General features: G+C 44.0%; 1 protein-coding gene across 5 annotated transcripts in view; it reads right to left on the bottom strand.

Moving 5' to 3' along the window:
• PATJ (PATJ crumbs cell polarity complex component) overlaps nt 1–22,566 on the bottom strand; it is a 434,245-nt gene that overhangs the window by 25,507 nt on the left and 386,172 nt on the right. For all 5 annotated transcript variants that reach the window (XM_033225088.1, XM_033225091.1, XM_033225090.1 and 2 more), the window contains 4 exons: nt 18,517–18,631; nt 16,461–16,498; nt 11,084–11,206; nt 10,232–10,336 (listed from right to left, as the gene is read on the bottom strand). In XM_033225088.1, coding sequence (XP_033080979.1) covers nt 10,232–10,336; nt 11,084–11,206; nt 16,461–16,498; nt 18,517–18,631 — 381 coding nt within the window. The remainder of the gene's footprint in view (nt 1–10,231; nt 10,337–11,083; nt 11,207–16,460; nt 16,499–18,516; nt 18,632–22,566) is intronic.

Raw genomic sequence — 22,566 nt, 5'->3', positions numbered from 1 at the left:
CTCACTCTGTGTTCCCCCCTCTGGAGGCATTTCCCCCTCAGGCCGCTGTCCCCCCTCACTCTGTGTTTTTCCCCCCTCCGGACGCATTCCCCCCTCAGGCTGCTGTCCCCCCTCACTCTGTGTTCCCCCCTCCGGACGCATTCCCCCCTCAGGCTGCTGTCCCCCCTCACTCTGTGTTCTCCCCTCCGGAGGCATTTCCCCCTCAGGCCGCTGTCCCCCCTCACTCTGTGTTCCCCCCTCCGGACGCATTCCCCCCTCAGGCCGCTGTCCCCCATCACTCTGTGTTCCCCCCTCCGGAGGCATTTCCCCCTCAGGCCACTGTCCCCCCTCACTCTGTGTTCCCCCCTCCGGACGCATTTCCCCCTCAGGCTGCTGTTCCCCCTCACTCTGTGTTCCCCCCTCCGGAGGCATTTCCCCCTCAGGCTGCTGTCCCCACTCACTCTGTGTTCCCCCCTCCACAGGCATTTCCCCCTCAGGCTGCTGTCCCCACTCACTCTGTGTTCCCCCCTCCAACGGCACTCACAACTCATTCCATGTTTCCTTCTGCCAATGGTTTCTGCCTCACTGTTTCTTCAACAGAGTTCTCCCTTTGATGTGAATTTCCTTAATTTGTGCCACCTTCCCCACTGTTTTCCTTTAAGAAGATATTTATTCTCATGTACTCTCTTGTGCTTTGCCTCCATGTTGCATTTAATAACTTAGGGTAAAAGGAACATTAAACTTCATTACAACTGTATATTCTACAGTGAAATCTTGTATATTTATTAAGCTTTGTAAATGAATAATAAAGTAGAAGTCTTTACTGCATGGACCTAGGTTGAGTACCTTTCTTTAAAAACAGGTTTAGGTATTATGTTTTGAGAATTGAGAAGTCACAATAATTTCCAGATAAGTAACATATTACAATGCATAAAAGCTTGAGCTCCTTGCTTAGAACTTTCCTAAAGGTTCCAGAAAAAAAAAAAAATATTAGCCCTTAGACTTATTAGAATCCAAGTCTTTCAGTACCAAATCTGAAATTTAGCACTGGCTGGGTGTGGTGGCTCATGCCTGTAATCCTAGCACTTTGGGAGGCCGAAGTGGGAGGCCTGGCAGATCAAGGCTGCTGTGAGCCATGATTGCGCCACTGCACTCCAGCCTGGGGGACAAAGTGAGACCTTGTCTCAAAAAAAAAAAAAAAAAAAAACACACACACCACATACACACACACACACACGCAAAACATAAATATCCTTAGCACTTACACGCAGATGGACCCTCGACCTATGGGTGTACACATGTTGAAAACAAACAGGAAGGCTGTAAAGTTACGGTGATCCCTGAGAAAGTTGGCATCTTAAGATGGGGACACATTACAGAAAACACACACACACAAGAAAATCCCATGCCTGGCCTTTGGTATAACTTACTGACATAGAAAGCACAGCTGCTTAAAGTTTTTGTCTAGAATCTAGTGACCCTGATTTTAGTGACACCAGAATATATTGATTTTTATGTGTCTGTTAAAAACCTAGAGATTGAGCTGGGCGTGGTGGCTCACACCTGTAATCCCAGCCTTTGGGAGGCTGAGGTGGGTGGATCACTTGAGGTCAGGAGTTCAAGACCAGCCTGACCAACATGGAGAAACCTCATCTCTCCTAAAAATACAAAATTAGCTGGGTGTGGCAGCATGCGCCACACCCAGCTACTCAGGAGGCTGAGGCAGAAGAATCGCTTGAACCCAGGAGGCGGAGGTTGCAGTGAGCCAAGATCGCACCACTGCATTCCAGTCTGAGTAACAAGAGCGAAACTCCGTCTAAAAAAAAAAATCTTAGGTCCGAAGTGTGAAGCATTTGGAGTAAAATTCGAAAAGGGCAAACTGACTTCCAGCCACATCGCCACCTAGTGGCACACACCTCAAATGCCACCTGGAAAACCACTCCACTTTCAGGATTTTATTAAGGAATTTTAGTTTCTCTAACTTCAAGCCTATGTTATTACCATGAAAGTAATAAGATACCACTTAGTATTTACCATTTGCAACATACTGTATTTATTAGACACATTACATCACACCTCATTTAATCCTCTGAGCAACCTTGTTAAGAAAGGAGCTCCATAGTCCCTGTTTTAGAGGAATAGAAGGTTAGACTTTAGTAAAAGGATTCAAACTCACAACTTTCTGACACTACAGCCTACCTCTCCTACCTAACTTGGACTAGGTCTTCAACTTTCAAACCGTTTGTCCTTTTCCTGCAGTTTATCACTGTCTTCATGGCATTAATTTGGATTTTTTTTTTTTTTTTTGAGACAGAGTCTCGCTCTGTTGCCCAGGATGGAGTGCAGTGGCGCGATCTCAGCTCACTGCAACCTCTGCCTCCCAAGTTCAAGTGATTCTCCTGCCTCAGCCTCCTGAGCAGCTGGGATTACAGGCATGTGCTACCATGCACATGCCTGTAATCAAAAATAAGCCTATTCTTGTATTTTTAGTAGAGGGGGGGGGTTTCACCACCTTGGTCAGGCTGGTCTTGAACTCCTGACGTGAAGCGATCCACCCACCTCAGCCTCCCAAAGTGCTGGGATTACAGGCGTGAGCCACTGCACCTGGCTTAAGCGTTAGTTGATTTTTTATTTGCAAACCCTGTAGACTACTTTTCTTACCCCAGGCTGCATATTAGAATCACCCAAGAAATTTTAAAATCATCTGATGTCCATGCCATACCCCAGAAAAATTATATCCGAATCTCTGGGGTGGGGCCCAGGAACAGGTATTAAAATCAGTGATTTTGTTATGCAACTAAGGTAAAGACCTAATTGCAGATCATTCCTTTTTTTTTTTTTTTTTGAGACGGAGTCTCGCTCTGTGGCCCGGGCGGGAGTGCAGTGGCCGGATCTCAGCTCACTGCAAGCTCCGCCTCCCGGGTTTACGCCATTCTCCTGCCTCAGCCTCCCGAGTAGCTGGGACTACAGGCGCCTGCCACCTCGCCCGGCTAGATTTTTGTATTTTTTAGTAGAGACGGGGTTTCACCGTGTTCGCCAGGATGGTCTCGATCTCCTGACCTCGTGATCCGCCCGTCCCGGCCTCCCAAAGTGCTGGGATTACAGGCTTGAGCCACCGTGCCCGGCCTGATCATTCCTTTAATGATGCTCACACAGGCCACGACATGCCTGCTCTGCACCCTCAATGACACACCTTTTCCATTCCCAACCCTGGGTAAGCCATCCATCTTCCTCCCCTACTTGAATTTTTCTGGACTGAATTGGTAACTGTGCTGATCTGTTCCCTATTAGTTCATGTCCTTCAGCTTGATTGGAATGACTCAGCAACTCCATGTGAGCAGCACTGATGAGGTATCTGCTCTGGGCGAGGCCCTGCGCCCGAGGCACAGACACAGATTCCTCCAGCTTTGGAGAACAATGGTCTGGAAGGACATCAACACCCAGGCACTCCCTATTCTTGGATGGAGAGTTTCTAAACAAAGGATTTTCCAAAATTTATAAAGAAAAGAGGCCGGGAGTGGTGGATCACACCAGTAATCCCAGTACTTTGGGAGGCCGAGGTGGGCGGATCACCTAAGGTCTGGAGTTCAAGACTAGTCTGACCAACATGATGAAACCCTGTCTCTTCTAAGAATACACAATTAGCCAGGCATGGTGGCACATGCCTGTAATCCCAGCTACTCGGGAGGCTAAGGCAGGAGAATCGCTTGAACCTGGGAGGTGGAAGTTGCAGTGAGCCAAGATCACGCCATTGCACTCTAGCCTCGGCAACAAGAGCAAAACTCTGTCTCAAAAAAAAAGAAAAAAGAAAAGAAGAGAGGGCTGGCTGTGATGGCTCATACCTGTAATCCCAGCACTTTGGAAGGCTGAGATGGGACAATCTCTTGAGCCTAGGAGTTAGAGGCCAGCATGGGCAATATAACGAGACCTTGTCTCTCTCTTAAAAAAAAAAAAAAAAAAAAAGGCCGGGCGCGGTGGCTCAAGCCTGTAATCCCAGCACTTTGGGAGGCCGAGACGGGCGGATCACGAGGTCAGGAGATCGAGACCATCCTGGCTAACACGGTGAAACCCCGTCTCTACTAAAAAATAGAAAAAACTAGCCGGCGAGGTGGCAGGCGCCTGTAGTCCCAGCTACTCGGAGGCTGAGGCAGGAGAATGGCGTAAACCCGGGAGGCGGAGCTTGCAGTGAGCTGAGATCCGGCCACTGCACTCCAGCCCGGGAGACAGAGCGAGACTCCGTCTCAAAAAAAAAAAAAAAAAAAAAAAAAAGACGAGAGTAGCGTGAGAAGGCGTTTCAGATGAAGAGAATAACGTGGGGAGACCTATATTCATCCCTAAATAACGCTCTACTCCACTGGGTCTGAGGCATGGGATCTGAATTAGCAGCATCACCAATACCTAGGAGCTTGTTAGAAGAAATGCAAAACTGGCTGGGCACAGTGGCTCATGCCTGTAATCTCAGCACTTTGGGAGGCCAAGGCAGGCAGATCACCTGAGGTCAGGAGTTTAAGACCAGCATGGCCAACGTGGTGAAACCCTGTCTCTACTAAAATACAAAAATTAGCCGGGCATGGTGGTGGGTGCCTGCTACTCGGGAGGCTGAGGCAGGAGAATCGCTTGAACCCGGGAGGTGGAGGTTCAGTGGAGCTGAGATTGTGCCACTGCACTCCGGCCTGGGCTTCAGAGTGCAACTCCGTCTCAAAAAAAAAAAAAAAAAAATGCAAATTCTTGAATCCCACGCCACTCCTGCAAAATCAGAAATGCTGGGGGAGTCCTCCAGGTGTTTCTGGAGCGTGCTAAAGTTTGAGAAGCACCATTCTACTCAATTCCATTTAGCTGCTTTTCAAACGGACCTATACTCTTGGTTCTTTTCTATTCTTTTTTCTTGAGACGGTGTCTTACTCTCGACCAGGCTGGACTGCAGTGGTGCAATCTCCACCCTCCAGGTTCAAGCTATTCTCCTGCCTCAGCCTCCCGAGTAGCTGGGACGACAGGTGCGTGCCACCATACCTGGCTAATTTTTGTATTTTCAGTAGAGATGGGATTTCACCATGTTGGCCAGGCTGGTCTCAAACTCCTGACCTCAAGTGATCCACCTGCCTTGGCCTCCCAAAGTGCTGGGATTACAGGCATGAGCTACTATGCCTGTCCATATTCTTTTTTTTTTCTAAATATCTCTTTGTGTGTACATAAAAAAAATTAAAAAGTACAGCACATGATAAAAAAAATTCAACACTTGCCCTCCCTAGAAGCACACTGAACTTTTCTCTTTTTAATTCTAAAGAATAAGCTAAATAATATTCTTACATGCCTATTTTGAAATGTACTATCTTGGTGTCCATTAGACTCCATACTCTAAGAGATAAAAATTTAGCTAGCCAAACTCTTCTACTTAACTGTTACATTATTTTTAAGTTCTACTTGTTTCCTATGTTTTAAAAATCTACTCAATCCTCTGTAGTTCTAATACTTTCCAACAACTTTTTATCTCAATTAAAAAAATCACATCTATTCACTTATGTAATTTTTTTTTTTTTTTTAAATTTTGAGACAGGGTCTCCCTCTGTCATCCAGGCTGGAAGCATGATCTTGGCTCACTGCAACCTCTGCTCCCCGGGTTCAAGCAGTCCTCCGACCCCAGCCTCGCCAGTAGCTGGGACTACAAGTGCATGCCACTATGTATGCCTAATTTTTTTTTTTTTTTTTTTTTGAGACGGAGTCTCGCTCTGCCGCCCAGGCTGGAGTGCAGTGGCCGGGTCTCAGCTCACTGCAAGCTCCGCCTCCTGGGTTTACGCCATTCTCCTGCCTCAGCCTCCCAAGCAGCTGGGACTACAGGCGCCCGCCATGTCGCCCGGCTAGTTTTTTGTATTTTTAGTAGAGACGGGGTTTCACCATGTTAGCCAGATGGTCTCGATCTCCTGACCTCGTGATCCGCCCGTCTCGGCCTCCCAAAGTGCTGGGATTACAGGCTTGAGCCACCGCGCCCGGCCAATGTATGACTAATTTTTGTATTTTTTTTGTAGAGACGGGGTCTCACCATGTTGCCCAAGCTGGTCTCAAACTTCTGGGCTCAAGCATTCTGCCAGCCTTGACCTCCCAAAGTGCTGGGATTATGGGTGTGAGCCACTGCGCCTGGCCCATTTATATAATTTTAAAAGTCAAAATGATTCTATAGTATTTAATGAAAGAGTCCTTGCTCCTTTACCCCCATCACAGATTCTTATTCCCTAAAAGCAACTACTTTCAACTGTTTCTCCTAGTATTTGCTTCCATGTTCACGTTGCCCAGGCCAGAATGCAGTGGCGAGATCTCGGCTCACTACAACCTCTACCCTTGGGGTTCCAGCGATTCTCCCACCTCAGCCTCCTGAGTAGCCAGGATTACAGAGGTGTACCACCACGACCGGCTACTTTTTTGTATTTTTAGTAGAGACAAGGTTTCTCTATGTTGGCCAGGCTGTTCTTCCATATTCTTAAATAACAGTTTTACTTCTACTTCTTGATTTAAAAATTTTTGATATCTAATCACTTCTTATTGCGGAAGATAAAGATTTAACTCACATTTTCCTTCTACCAAAACACCACAAATCCCCATGCTACTAATAATTCATTCAGCCAGGTGTGGTGGCTCATGCCTGTAATTCCAGCACTTTGGGAGGCCAAGGCAGGTGGATCACTTGAGGTCAGGAGTTTAAGACCAGCCTGGCCAACATGGTGAAATCCCATCTCTACTGAAAATACAAAATTAGCCGGGCATGGGGGTGCATGCCTGTAGTCCCAGCTACTTGGGAGGCTGAGGCAGGAGACTTGCTTGAACCCGGGAGATAGAGGCTGCACTGCACTCCAGCCTGGACAACAGAGTGAGACTCCGTCTCAAAAAAATAAAATAATAATAATAATTCATTCATATTAATGTTTGGTTATATTGGATTTTATTATTATGACATTATAGTTACATAATGTTATTATTTACTTATTTAGAGCTGGGCGACAGAGTGACTATGAGTGCAGTGCTGAGTGTGGTGCTATGATCATAGCTCACTGCAGCCTCAAACTCTTTTTTTTTTTTTTTTTTGAGACGGAGTCTCGCTCTGTCGCCCGGGCTGGAGTGCAGTGGCCAGATCTCGGCTCACTGCAAGCTCCGCCTCCCGGGTTTACGCCATTCTCCTGCCTCAGCCTCCCGAGTAGCTGGGACTACAGGCGCCTGCCACCTCGCCCGGCTAGTTTTTTGTATTTTTTAGTAGAGACGGGCTTTCACCGTGTTAGCCAGGATGGTCTCGATCTCCTGACCTCGTGATCCACCCGTCTCGGCCTCCCAAAGTGCTGGGATTACAGGCTTGAGCCACCGTGCCCGGCCGTGCAGCCTCAAACTCTTAAGCTCAAGTGATCTTCCTGCCTCAGCCTCCGAGCAGCTAGTTTCTATGTGCTTTTTTTTTTTTGAGACGGAGTCTGACTCTTGTTGCCCATGCTGGGGTGCAATGGGGTGATCTTGGCTCACTGCAACCTCTGCCTCCTGGGTTTAAGCGATTCTCCTGCCTCAGCCTCCTGAGTAGCTGGGATTACAGGCATGTGCTACCACACCCGGCTAATTGTGTCTTCTTATTTATTTGTGAGGAAGACAGAGCTGAAAAAATTATATCACTATGTGCAAATATCAATACAAGATGTTGCTAAGGGAGAGACTTTTTTTCTGGTCAGTTACATTTGAAGTAGGCTCCTCCTAAGGTCTTTGTAATTCAAGGTCCTGGGTTCCACACGGAAGAGCTGCACTGTACTGCCTCTAGGGGTCAGCATAACGTGAAGGATGAGCAAGCACAGCCACCCATTTCATTTCAGAAAGCAAGATTTGTAGGGTGGAAGGAATGCAGGTAACTATGCAGGTTTCCACTGAAAGTGAGGATGAGGAGTTGAGGGAAGCAGATTCTATGCCCAGTCCACACAGTGTTTTGATTTGTGTTCAACAGACTATCAGGGACCCAAATAATTTAATAATATTTGGCCTATCACATAAACTCCCTTGAAATTAGTGACAGGATTTTCTTTTCTTTTCCTTTACAATTTTAACTTAAAGACCAGTGTGATAGTAAACTGACAGGATTTTCATTATACCCCTCATACATACTGAAAGCCACTTACCTTTTAAAATTTTATTTTATTTTATTATTATTATTATTATACTTTAAGTTTTAGGGTACATGTGCACAATGTGCAGGTTTGTTACATATGTATACATCAGTCACTTACTTTTTAAATGTCTGTTTTGACACTTTGGACTTAGACTATAGATGTTAAACACCACTAATTGCTTCTCCCAAATGTAATGGTTTTTCTTTTTTTCTAATTTTTATTTTTTATTATTAAATATCTATCTATCTATCTATCTATCTATCTATATTTTTTTGAGACGGAGTCTCGCTCTGTCGCCCAGGCTGGAGTGCAGTGGCCGGATCTCAGCTCACTGCAAGCTCCGCCTCCCAGGTTTACGCCATTCTCCTGCCTCAGCCTCCCGAGTAGCTGGGACTACAGGCGCCCACCACCTCGCCCGGCTAGTTTTTTGTATTTTTTTTAGTAGAGACGGGGTTTCACCATGTTAGCCAGGATGGTCTCGATCTCCTGACCTCGTGATCCGCCCGTCTCAGTCTCCCAAAGTGCTGGGATTACAGGCTTGAGCCACCGCGCCCGGCCTATATATTTTTTTTTTGTAGAGATGGGTATCATACCACATACCAGGCTGGTCTCAAAACTCCCAGGCTCAAGCAATTCTCCTGCCTTGGCCTCCCAAAGTGTTGGGATTACAGGCATGAGCCACTGTGCCCAGCTATGTAATGGTTTTTCAATTCGAACTTCCTATATATTTTTTATTTATTTTGGGCCAGGGTCTCACTCTGCTGCCCAGGCAGGAATGCAGTGGCACAATCGTGGCTCACTGTAGCCTCCAACTCTTGGGCTCAAGCCATCTACCTACTTCAGTCTCTTGAGTAGCTAGGACTACAGGCACACACCACCACGCCAGGCTAACTTCTTTATTTTAATTTTTTGTAGAGGTGGGGTCTTGCTATGACGTAGGCTGGTCTTGAACTGCTGGCCTCAAGTGATCCTCTTGCTTCAGCCTCCCAAAGTGCTGGGACTATAGGTGTGAGCCACTGCACCCAGCCCAAATTTCTTATTTTAAGGCTAGAATGATGAGTGGCTGGCTGGCCCTCTCTCTAAGGTAGTAAATGGTGGGCTTTATTCTTTTTATCTATAAACTATTTTATTTTATTTTTGAGACAGTCTCACTCTGTTACCCAGGCTGGAGTACAGTGGAGTCATCTCCGCTCACTGCAACCTCCTTCTCCCAGGTTCAAGTCATTCTCCTGCCTCAGCCTCCTGAGTATCTGGGATTACAGGCACCCATCACCACCCCCGGCTAATTTTTGTATTTTTAATAGAGACGAGGTTTCACCAGGTTGTCCAGGCTGGTCTTGAACTCCTGACCTCATGTGATCCACCTGCCTCAGCCTCCCAAAATGCTAGGATTCCAGGCATACGCCACCGCGCCTGGCCACCTATAAACCATTTTATATTACCTCTGCAGAAGTGTGGTTAGCATACATTTCTGGAGAAACTCATTAATGAAACTCACTGCCATTATGCTGCCTCTCAGTCACTGCATGGTGTCAATCTCAGAGACATTTGAAGGGCTAAAATATAAGCAGGGGTAATTAACAGCACACTTTGCTTTTATATCTTGGTATATTTCCTCGTGCCTCAGAACAATACTGCTGGGGACCACAGCTGATTGTCTGCCTTGGTTGACGACTGCTATGCAGTGAGAATTTAACAGTGTTGGCAATCTACGCTACAAGAAAAAGGGCATTGTATTTTTCCTCTTCCTGTAAGAGGAAAAGAAGAAACAGCACTTGGGCAGTTCAGTAACAGTCTTTGGGCATAAGAAAAGAAATCATTTCTTATTCCTTACAAACTCTGATTTACAAAAGAACACTGGAAGCTAAAAGCCGTGTTGATTTATCATGTGAAGCAGAAAGTAATTTTTCTCCCCTTGTTATGCTTTCATATAATCATGCTCACCGCCTGTATGGGTGGCATTAAAGAATTTCTGAATAAAAATAATAATTTCTTGCTTTCAACCTTCATAATTCACATCAGCAAGCACCCTGCTGGGTGGCGATGCCTACTGCCAGTGACGCTCAATCTTTTTTGCGTGCCACTTATCTGCCTCGCACAGCTGCGTGCTCCATTGATCGCAATACCTGCAGGATAATGCGCCCGAAGGCGTTCTTCAGCAGATTAACCACATCCGCGTGAGACAGCCCATCCAAAGGTTGCCCGTTAATGCTGACAATCCGATCCCCAACCTGGAAGCACAAAAGTGACAGAAAATCACTATCATTAAGAAAAATTAAATTTGAGAAGAATGCTTAAAATTCTTTGCAAGTCCTATTTCCCATTTGTGGCTATTGTGAGGATTCTGCGTTACTACTGTGTATACATGTTCAAGAAGCATGAGGAATTTTTTTGGCTTTCCCCAAATACAGACAAATCAGAGCAACAAGAAGGGGGTCAGATCTGATTATTAAAAAGCATAGTAGGCCACTTTTGTATTTTGGTAATGGTGGTGGTTCATATATCCATTGCCAGTAATAGCGAGGTGTACACATTAACTGTTCAATAAAGTTCTAATGAGGAAGCCAAATATTTTCTGCTTTATTTTTCTACTGAAATTAAGATTAAGGGGAAACAAGGGGGAGAAATCATAAAAATGGTGATTCTTTTGATTGAGGGAAGACTCTAAGGTCAAATGTCTCTCAGTTGAGAGCTGAGTTTGGGTGAAATGAGGTGCTTAAAAGCGTAAAGGAGGGTTTGCAAAGGAGCTGCAATTTCTTCTTTTACTGAGAAGCTTTGATACAAATAATAATATTTTTACGTGCCTGGGGACCTAATGAATTTCTAAAGGTATAAAGCTTCTTTAATGCATCTTGCCCTCAGCCTGGGTCTCTGATGGCTATTGGAATTCCAATTCTAAACAAGGTGCCCAGGGCTGCAACTTCCTCTCCCACCCCACCACATGCTGTTAGCCCTTCAACCAGTTATCTTTTGTTTACTTTAAGCTTCTGTGTCCGTGCAGCCACTCCACTGGCCTGAATCATGGCAATAAATATAGGAATATCTCCTAAGGGACTTCCTCTTCCTCCAGCAATACTGATTCCAAGGGCATCACTGAGCTCCTAAAAGAGAAAGAAAACATAATGCTTATATTTTTAATAAAGAGCCACAAACTGACTATCCCCAGATAGCTGTTGAACAAAATCCCTCCATGAGGTAGGAGGCCAAGATAACACAGGAGTTAAATGTGGAGACTTCGCAGTAGACAGCTCTAGTACTTTTTTTTTTTTTTTGAAACAAAGTTTCGCTCTTGTTGTCCAGACTGGAGTGCAATGGCACGATCTCAGGTCACTGCAACTTCTGCCTCCCAGGTTCAAGCAATTTTCCCACCTCAGCCTCCTGAGTAGCTAGGATTACAGGTGCACGCCATCACGTTTGGCTAATTTTTTGTATTTTTAGTAGAGACAGGGCTTCACCATGTTGGCCCGGCTGGTCTTGAACTCCTGACCTCAGGTGATCCACCTGCCTTGGTCTCTCAGAGTGCTGGGATTACAGGTGTGAGCCACCCTGCCCGGCCCCAGCTCTAGCTCTTAATTAGTTGTGGGGTCTTGGGGGAAGTTACTTAACCTTGTGAAAATTGTCAGAATCAAAATGGAGTCACTTGTGTTAAAAAAAAAAAAAAAAAATCCTTACCAATAGAGCCAGGAAAGGCTATGAAGAAAGGATTCTCAGGCTTGTATGCCTGATAACAAAAATTATCACAAAAGACTGCAAAAACCACAACCCTGCAGGAAGAACGTCACAACCTTACATAAAAAAACACTTCTACAAGTGCATTTGTCCAGCAAATGCCTGTCCAGCCTTGGGCTGTGTGTCACCCCTGTTATTAATCTTTGTAGCCAAGGATAATTATCTCAAAATAGTTATATATTCTTCATTTTGTCCTCTGAAAACTTTCATTTTCCTTACCTGCCTGAATATGCACGTAGTCTACTATGGCCCGCATATTCCCATTCCTGAATAAACACCATTTTCTTTTAGAGAGCCTCTCTGTTTGTTATTTAGGCTGACTACCTCTTAAAGCCTCCATCTCTATGTGTAAAATGAGAAGAATACTACATACCTGACAGTGTTGGTCTGAGCATTAAATGAGATGGTATAGCACACTCATGGCCTACAGAAAAGGCTCAATAAAAGGCAATAGCAGGAGTAAATTAAACATACACACACACACACACACACACACACACACACACACAACGCCCTATGCAGCTGCTTAGTTTAGTGGCCAATTCTGATGCAGACTTGGCAAGTATATTCTCATATGGTGTTTATGATTAAACTGCCACACATACTATGCTCTTCTGGGTGTGAACAAACACATTTGGCTTTAAAAGACTGCGCTGGCCGGGCGCGGTGGCTCAAGCCTGTAATCCCAGCACTTTGGGAGGCCGAGATGGGCGGATCATGAGGTCAGGAGATCGAGACCACCCTGGCTAACACGGTGAAACCCCATCTCTACTAAAAATACAAAAAACTAGCCGGGCGAGGTGGCGGCGCCTGTAGTCCCAGCTACTCGGGAGGCTGAGGCAGGAGAATGGCGTGAACCCGGGAGGCGGAGCTTGCAGTGAGCTGAGATCTGGCCACTGCACTCCAGCCTGGGTGACAGAGCGAGACTCCATCTCAAAAATAATAAATAAATAAATAAATAAAAGACTGCGTTAAAACAAAGGATCTGAGAGGACACCCACTGTAGTGACAACAGTTTGAAGAGAGACATAAAATGTGGCTGAAAATGTTCCCCAAGATGGACTCTGGTGAAGAGACTTGGCTCTAGTTCAGTCTTTTCCCACATTAGTATCATAGGGTTAATATTTTTAAAAACACTAAAAGAACAAATGACAAGTCCCAGTTCTGGCATGGTAGCACAGACACGTGACAGCATCTCTCTCCTGCCAGTTACAATCAAGATGTCTAGTCAAAATGTAAAAAACAACTACCTGGGGCCTCTGAAACAAAAAGAAACCAAATAAAGTGTGGTGGAGAGTCAAAACTTGGAGAAACGACAGCAGTGAGGGGAAATTCCCAGTTTTATTTTTTTCCTGGTAGCTTTACCCTGAGGGCGATTCCCAGTCAAGGAGCTGGAAAGGTAGGGTGAATGCTAACATTCACATAGAAATTCCATCCTTCTAGGCAGAAGAATCAGGAAAAAGAGGGAAAGAGAAGAAAAGCAGAAAATACAAAAAATTAGCTGGGCATGGTGGCATGCATCTGTAATCCCAATTACTTGGGAGGCTGAGGGAGGACAATGACTTGAACCTGGGAGGTGGAGGTTTCGGTGAGCCGAGATTGCACCATTGCACTCCAGCCTGGGCAACAGAGCGAGACTCTCTCAGAAAAAAAAGAAAGAAATTTCTGCTTGGATCACGTGTGGTAGAATAGGGTAGGTAGGAGCAGGCTTTATTACAAAAGCCTGTAAAAACAAGTGGCTGAAATGACTAAGGAAATATAAAATAATATTATTTTTGAAATCTTAGGGGAGAAATGTACGCAATAATTTTTTGGCTTTGTTTAAATCCATCATGATGTTTCCTTAATTTATCCATAATTATCTATACTGTTGGTACATTTAACTTCCCCATCACAGGAACATTTGAGTTGCTACTCTGGTGGAAAAATACTGGGAACAAATAAGGCAGATTTAGTCAAAGCTGTAGCTAATAACAACAGAGCCACTTCCTGGGCATTCCTGATGCACTAGGTACTATGCTAAAGATATTACATTCATTACCTCACTTAATCCACACAACAATATTTACCTTTGAGGTAAGTTGGTGTTATCACCCCCATTCTACAGACGCGAAAATTGAGGTTGAGGTTGACTTGCTAACTATTATAGAGCTAATGGCTTTTTTTTTTTTTTTTTGAGACAGGGTTTTACTCTGTCGCCCAGGCTGGAGTGCGGTGGCATGATCACGGCTCACTGCAGCCTCAACCTCCTGAGTTCAAGCGATCCTCCCACTTCAGCCTCCCAAATAGACCACAGGCATGCACCACCAAGCCTGGCTAATTTAAAAAAAAATTATCTGTAGAGACAGAGTTTCCCCATATTGCCCAGGCTGGTCTCAAACTACTGGGTTCAGTGATCCTCCCACCTCGGCCTCCCACAATGCTGGGATTACAGGTATGAGCCACCACACCCAGCTGTACAGCTAATGTACAGGCTGAATTGTGTCCCCCTAAGAATCACATGTTGAAGCCCCAAGTACCAGGGCCTCAAAATGTGACTGTACTTGGAGATAGGGCCTTTAAAATGAGGCCAGGGTGAGCCCTAGTCCAATGTGACTGGTGTCCTTATAAGAAAAGATTAGGACATAGGAGAGGCACCAGGGATGATGAGTGACATACAAAAAAGGCCACATGAGGCTACAGCAAAAAAGCGGACATCTGCATTCCAAGGAGGGGGGCCTCAGGAAAAACCAAACTTGCAGACACCTTCATCTTGGATCTAGCCTTCAGAACTGCGAGAAAATAAATTCCCGTTGTTTAAGCCATCCAGTCTGTGGTGTTTGGTAACTGCAGATCTAGCAAACTAATGCAGCTAATACATGGTAGAATGCCTTCAAACAGAGGTATCATTAAATCTAGAGAAGTAAGCTATGCTGGATATCACTTTACTGCAGTGGATTACCATGATTACAACAGGGTCATTATTTGTTCTTGAACCCCTCATTTAGGTCAAAGTGAGCAAAATAAAAGCCTACTTTTGGCCGGGGCTTGTGGCTCATGCCTATAATCCCAGCACTTCAGAAGGCTGAGGAGGTTGGATCACTTGAGGGCAGGAGTTGGAGACTAGCCAGGCCAACATGGAGAAACTGTGCCTCTACAGAAAATACAAAAATTAGCCAGGCGTGGTGGTGCATGCCTGTAGTCTCAGCTACTTGGGAGACTGAGGCACGAAAATTGCTTGAACCCTGGAGGTGGAGGTTGCACTGAGCTGAGATCGCGCCACTGCATTCCAGCCTGGGCGACACAGTGACTCCATCTCAAAAGGAAAAAGAAAAAGAAAAAAAGAGTCTACTTTCATTAGATATCATCACACAGGAGTCTGAAAATCAGGGTTCAACAAATTTATGAACTGAAATACATCTGATACAATCTTCTCAAAAGGGGAATTTAGCAACATGTATAAAAGTCTCTAATAACAAGCTTGGCTTTTGACCCCGAAATTTCATTTCTAGGAATTAATCCTGAGGAAATTACTCATGATATGGGCAAAAATATAAAGATGTTTTACTATAAAAGATACCAAAAATTGAGAAATATGCTAATTGTTCAATAATAGGAAACTGGTTAAGAAACTTATAGCATGTTTGGCTGGGTGCAGTGGCTTACTCCTGTAATCTCAGCACTCTGGGAGGCTGAGGCGGGCAGATCACGAGGTCAGGAGATCGAAATCATCCTGGCTAACACAGTGAAATTCTGTCTCTACTAAAAACACAAAAAATTAGCCAGGTGTGGTAGCGGGCGCCTGTAGTCCTAGCTAGTCGGGAGGCTGAGGCAGGAGAATGGTGTGAACCTGGGAGGCGAAGCTTGCAGTGAGCTGAGATCACGCCACTGCACTCCAGCCTGGGTGACAGAGCAAGACACTGTCTCAAAAAAAAAAAAAAAAAAAAGGCCGGGCGCGGTGGCTCAAGCCTGTAATCCAGCACTTTGGGAGGCCGAGACGGGCGCATCACGAGGTCAGGAGATCGAGACCATCCTGGCTAACACGGTGAAACCCCGTCTCTACTAAAAAAAATACAAAAAACTAGCCGGGCGAGGTGGCGGGCGCCTGTAGTCCCAGCTACTCGGGAGGCTGAGGCAGGAGAATGGCGTGAACCCGGGAGGCGGAGCTTGCAGTGAGCTGAGATCCGGCCACTGCACTCCAGCCTGGGCGACAGGGCAAGACTCCGTCTCAAAAAAAAAAAAAAGAAAAGAAACTTATAGCACATTCATATGTTGGAGTACTATGAAATCCATAAAAATCATGCCACATGCTGTCAAAAAATACTATTTAGTATGTGCCACATATCATTTTTGTTTTATAAAACTTTACATGTACAGGTTAAAAGACTAAGATTGAAAAAAAAAATAAAACTTACACACAGGCACAGAATACAGTGGATGAGATTTGCCAAAAAATTCATAGAGGTCATCTCTGTGCTCTACTGCACTTTTCTAAGTCTATTTATTGATGTTATTTAGACCACATTTTTATCTCAGTAACTTGAAAGAGCACACTTACAATCCAATAAATTGTATTGGGCAAAATGTACATTTAATGCAAATCCAACACAAACCAGAAAAACATATATAGCAAAATGACTGACTTACCCTTTTTATCTCAACAGTCCTTGGTTCCATATCTGTGCCTATAAAGAAGCAACACAATTAACTTTTGAACATTAAAAAATAATATATTTAGGATATAATATTGTCCCATGAAAAATGGTTTCATTTTCTTGGTCTTTCAAGATAAGACACTAAAGCAAGCAGGTATTGTACAACCTTCCTCAGCATCCAAGCTGGTAGCCAAGTCACCAGAGGCCATGTCCTCTTTTTTTTTCTTTTGAGACAGAGTCTCGCTTTGTCACCCAGGCTGGAGTGCAGTGGCACCATCTCAGCTTACTGCAACCTCTGCCTCCCAGATACAAGCAATTCTCCTGCCTCTGCCTCCAAACAGCTGGGATTACAGGCGCCCGCCACCATGCCCGGCCAATTTTTGTATTTTTAGTAGAGACCGAGTTTCACCAAGTTGGCCAGGCTGGTCTCAAACTCTTGACCTCAAGTGATCCACCTGCCTCAGCCTCCCAAAGTGTTGGGATTACAGGCGTGAGCCACCGTACCCGGCCTGCTGTGTCCTCTACTTTTAAGAAGTGCTCTCTGTGTGAGACTGATGTGGCCATAATCATTTGGTCTGACAAAAGTTGATAGGCTATATAGCAGCAGCTGCCTGGAACATGGTGAGTAAATGCTTGGAGGATGAGTCATTTGTGTTTTGTTTTGTTTTTTTTTAGATGGAGTCTCACTCTGTCACCCAGGCTGGAGTGCAGTGGTTCGATCTCAGCTCACTGCCATCTCTGCCTCTTGGGTTCAAGCGATTCTCCTGCCTCAGCCTCCCGAGTAGCTGTGATTACAGGCATGTGCCACCATGCCCGGCTAATTTTTGTATTTTTAGTAGAGGCGAGGTTTCTCCATGTTAGCCAGGCTGGTCTTGAACTCCTGACCTCAGGTGATCCGCCCGCGTTGGCCTCCCAAAGTGCTAGGACTACAGGCATGAGCCACCACGCCCGGCCGAGTCATTTGTGTTTCTTTTTTTTTTTTTTTGAGACGGAGTCTTGCTCTGTCGCCCAGGCTGGAGTGCAGTGGCCGGATCTCAGCTCACTGCAAGCTCTGCCTCCTGGGTTCACGCCATTCTCCTGCCTCAGCCTCCCGAGTAGCTGGGACTATAGGCGCCCGCCACCTCGCCCAGCTTGTTTTTTTGTATTTTTTTTTTAGTAGAGACGGGGTTTCACCGTGTTAGCCAGTGTGGTCTCGATCTCCTGACCTCGTGATCCGCCCGTCTTGGCCTCCCAAAGTGCTGGGATTACAGGCTTGAGCCACCGCGCCTGGCTTGTTTCATTGTACATTTTTTCCTACCTTAATCAAAGATAACCCTCCGTTCAACAAAAGACTTAAAAGGACCCCTTGTCCCATCCTGTCCCCAAGGATATACACACTTGTTTTTCTTTTTAACTGGCCCAATTTTCCCATAGAAGGTATACACACTTCTCACCTTTCTCCAGTGACCTGTAATTTGTTAATTTTCTCTTTGTAAATAATTTTACTTTATGATGCACTCCAGCTTTCTGCTTTTCCGTTTTTCAGGTGCTTTGTGTTGTGCCACTGAAGGAATTTCTTTTTTTTTTTTTCTTGAGACGGAGTGTTGCTCTGTCACCCAAGCTGGAGTGCAGTGGCACCATCTCGGCTCACTGCAACCTCTACCACCCCTCCAGGTTCAACCAATTCTCCTGCCTCAGCCTCCCAAGTAGCTGGGACTACAGGCATGTGCCACCACACCCGGCTAATTTTTTTGTATTAATAGAGACGGGGTTTCGCCATGTTGGCCAGGTTGGTCTCGAACTCCTGACCTCAGGCAATCCGCCTGCCATGGCCCTCCCAAAGTGCTGGGATTACAGGCGTGAGCCACCATGCCTGGCCACCACTGAAGGAATCTCTATGGCTTTCTTACCTTCAGAACAGGCCTTTCAGAAAGCTCAGCTTATGCAACCAAGCTCAAAAAATTAAAAAACATTTAAATTAAAGAGGACTTTAAAAAAATATATATATATATATATTTAATTTGGGTAACAGGATAGTTTTGCTGTGGGTGTGTGTGTCTGTGTAATACCTGAATTTTTCTGGGAAAGATCTGAAACTCTTTTTGTGCCAACCAGGTTTTGCAGGCCAGTGATGACAGGAGTGAAGGAGGGATGACAGCTGCTGTGTGCGCTCTGTTGACTGCCCTGAAAGAAAGACCCAGGGGTCACCTGTGTGCAGACGCTGACTTGGCCCCTAAAATGTGTACTTATCCATTAGTGTGCCAATTACTGATGTCACCGTAACCATCTAACAGAAAATCATGAAGAGGCCAAGAAAGAAAACAAAAATCACCCACACTTATTCTCTTACTGCTTCAACCCAATCCCATTTAGACATTTCCCCCATTGCTTTCTCCATTATATGTGCTTTTGTGTATGGTTTCAATCACCAAGATGGAGAACATGCAATCATTTTAGCTGTTCTTGCTCCACATAAAATCAAAACCATTTTCCTAGGTTGCCACATAGTGTTTATGTATATATAGTCAGCTAATGGGCACTTTGTTTCATTTGGGGTTACAGTCAACCTTATTACCCAAAATGTATTTGGGTATTCCCTTATTACCCAAAATGTATTATGTATTTTGCTAAAACAAGTATAATAAGACCTTGATTAGCAGAAACCTGCCGAAATAGAACCCTCAATTGTGGGGAAAAAAGCAGCAAATCTGAAGGGTTTTTAAAAAGGCTTGTTTTAGGGATATATAACATTTTTTTCTCAAATATTTTCCTAGAATCTGTAATAATTTAGTCCAATCTGCTAGACCTCCATTACTTGTCCCTTTATTCATTTAAATGAATATGTGAGGTTAATACTATGTAGTCTTTTAAGGCTAGTGGCTATTCAACAAAAATTGTATACATAGTGAAGGGCCTTCTCTATGTAGACAACAGTATTGCATATAATGAATAATTTTTTCTAATGAATTATTCTGCATCAAAACTTTAAGCTAAGCCTAAGATCACTGTCATCAATTCAAAAAATATAATTTGGTACATTTTCTTAACTCTCTGATGAAAGTTTTGTTTAATACTTTGATTCCTAAAATATGAAAACCCTCAAATATATAGAAAAGTTGAATTATACAATAGATGTCCATATAAATAGCACCTAGATTTCACAATTAGTATTTTGCTATGTTTCCTTTATCACAGTTATTTATCTATTCATCACTCATCTATTTCTTTTTTTAAATTCATTTCAAAGTAAGTTGCAGATCTCAATATACTTCACAGTGGCTATATACATTTAAAAGAGTGTTTTTATATTTTTCCTTAAAGGATATGATTTAAATAAATGGTACTACAATAGATAAGTACTCAGAACTGAGGAAGTGCAGCATATTATAACTTTTGTCTTTAAAAAATTTCAGAAAGATGTGTTTGCCAAGACCTTTATCGTATTGTATTATAATTTTTGAGGAGTCTCCCTCTGTCACCCAGGCTGGAGTGCAGTGGCACAGTTTCAGCTCACTGCAAACTCCGCCTCCCAGATTTAAGTGATTCTCCTGCCTCAGCCTCCTGAGTAGTTGGGATTACAGGAGCCCACCACCATGCCTGGCTAATTTTTATATCTTTAGTACAGACAGGGTTTCACCAGGCTCTTTGGCCAGGCTGGTCTTGAACTCTGGCCCTCAAGTGATCTGCCCACCTCGACCTCCCAAAGTGCTGGGATTACAGGTGTGAGCCACCACGCCCGGCCCCAAGACGTTTATAAAAGTACACTTTGCCTGGCTGTGTTGCCTTAGTTAGCTAAGGAAAAGATCTCGCAAGAATTTCTCCCTCTGCAGGGTAAGGAAATTTCTTCCTAGTTTGTGGGGAAAGTTACTTTAAAAAAAGACGCTTGGTGGCCCCAAAGCTAGAGGTTATTTCTCTGTTAATGAACTCACTTTCTATGAATTAAGTCAACAGCGTATTCTCCTTAGCGCTCAAAAGAAGGCATTTATCTCCCTATTCTGTAACTATTCAGAAGGAAATCTGTGTTCCTATAAGATCCTGATTTTTTAAACAGGTCTGGATGTAAAAATGTTTGGCAGTGGAATCTTGTTTTTGCCCACCAGGGTCAGTCTTCAACTCATCATGATGGGAAGACATTTCCTTTTCACAGTCGGCTACCAGCCTTCTTCTAATTAGCCAAATAGGGCAAACTCTTCTATCTCACCCATAATTTTAACCAAGGTGATGATATGTTTACTGTTTTTAAAAATTGAATTAAACTCCTACCCTCTGAAATTAAAATTCTGTGCAAGAAGAGTAGGGCAAAGCATTTGATTTGTCCCAGGTTTCTAAAATATGACAGCTCACATTCATATACCAGGTAAGCAGGTAAGTGATGGCGATAGGTTGTTTTTTTTTTTTTTGATCTTTAATGATGCAGCTTCTAAATTTGGTAGTTCTGTCTTTAAGTGTGAACTTAAAAATTACGAAGATGCACCTGGGCGCAATGGCTCATGCCTGTAGTCCCAATACTTTGGGAGGCTGAGGTGGGTGGATCACCTGAGATCAGGAGTTCGAGACCAGCCTGACCATGATGTTTCAAAACCCTGTCTCTACTAAACATACAAAAATTAGCTGGATGTGGTGGCAGGCACCTGTAGTCCCAGCTACTTGAGAGGCTGAGGCAGGAGACCCACTTGAACCCAGGAGGCAGAGATTACAGTAAGCCAAGATTGCACTGTGCTCCAACCTGGGCAACAGAGCGAGACTTCATCTCAAAAATAAATAAATAAATAAATAATTATGAAGATGCTCACATACACTCCTCAAGAGGGACAGAAATCCAGTTCTATCCACTACCTTACCTATTGATCAGTCCAAACTTTTCTTAAATCACACAAACTCCTGTTACCTCTTTGTGCCTTTGTGTATGCTATTTTCCCTGTCTGAGATGCCTTTTCCTTCTTTTTGCCAAACTCCATCTGGAGTGAGATTCAGTGGAAGCTCCTCTGGATAGCTTCATTCTCATTCTTCTGTATACAATAAGGCTTTAATGAAATCATTCAACAAAGATGAGTCTTCCATTAAGGAAGAATCCTGGCTAGACAACTGTTTTGTTTGTTGATAGAAGTCTGGTCAATATCATCACTAACTATTAACTCATGGAATCCTACAGCAGCACTATGTCTTAGATATTTGCTGCCCATTATGTAAGCCAGAAATGAAAAAAAAAAAAGGGTTTCAAACTTAATATGGTGTTTACTGGGTTTGACTGCTTTGAAGATTCCCTAAGATAAGCCAGCTAGTTTGTAAGCCTATCTGAACAATGGTATTTTCCTCACTCATTTTTTAACACCAGTGAGGAACAGGAGGCGGCTAATAGCTTTCCAGAAGTACCTGTGGGCTAACTGTAAGATCAGAGCATCTTCTGAACAAAGGCCTTGGAGAGGCTTCAGAAATAAGGCAACCAGGCAGGGGACCAAAAGTCATGCTTTTAACCTCAAAACTAAGGTGGCCTATCCATAACCCAGAGAGGAGACTAAGGGGTCACATATCAGTTTCTATAGTCTCATTATGTACCACATGGGGCTAACCATACAGTCTACCATCTTGATTTTGTCAGCCATTACAATGAAAAAAATATAGTTAAATATACTTTGCTAAAAAAAAAAAAAGGCACTTACATCAGCCTTGCAAATAAATATAAGATGTTTGCTAACCCACAAAATATCACCCACTAAGGCCTCCCTCCCACAGGAAAAACCCCCACACTTGGTTCTCCTAGGAATATGCCATTAATTGCCCTCAGCATGTGTGAGTGGCTAGTCACAAGTTAACTTTATAGCAATATTTAATTGAATGAATAGAACAATGTTGTGCTAATGAGGGTCAAATTGCCACCAGATGTTGCCTTTTTTTTAAGTAAACACAGCTGTGTACATGCGTGCATAGGCGATATAAAACTAATAGTGAGAGAGAAAAGTGGTTCTAAGAAAACATTTGCAAGCAATAGAGAGAAAAATCTAGGGATTAATGAATTTCCATCCCGCCTTTCATTTTTATTTCAAACACATGAAAATTCACTAAACTTGGTGCTGTGAATATGCTGTACATTAGATATTATTTCCAAACAATCATTTATT

This window comes from Trachypithecus francoisi, unplaced genomic scaffold (genome assembly GCF_009764315.1).
Source record: "Trachypithecus francoisi isolate TF-2019V2 unplaced genomic scaffold, Tfra_2.0 Lachesis_group12, whole genome shotgun sequence".
NCBI lineage: Eukaryota > Metazoa > Chordata > Mammalia > Primates > Cercopithecidae > Trachypithecus > Trachypithecus francoisi.
Note: the sequence above shows the minus strand (reverse complement) of the source record. Positions and strands in the feature narration are given on the sequence as shown.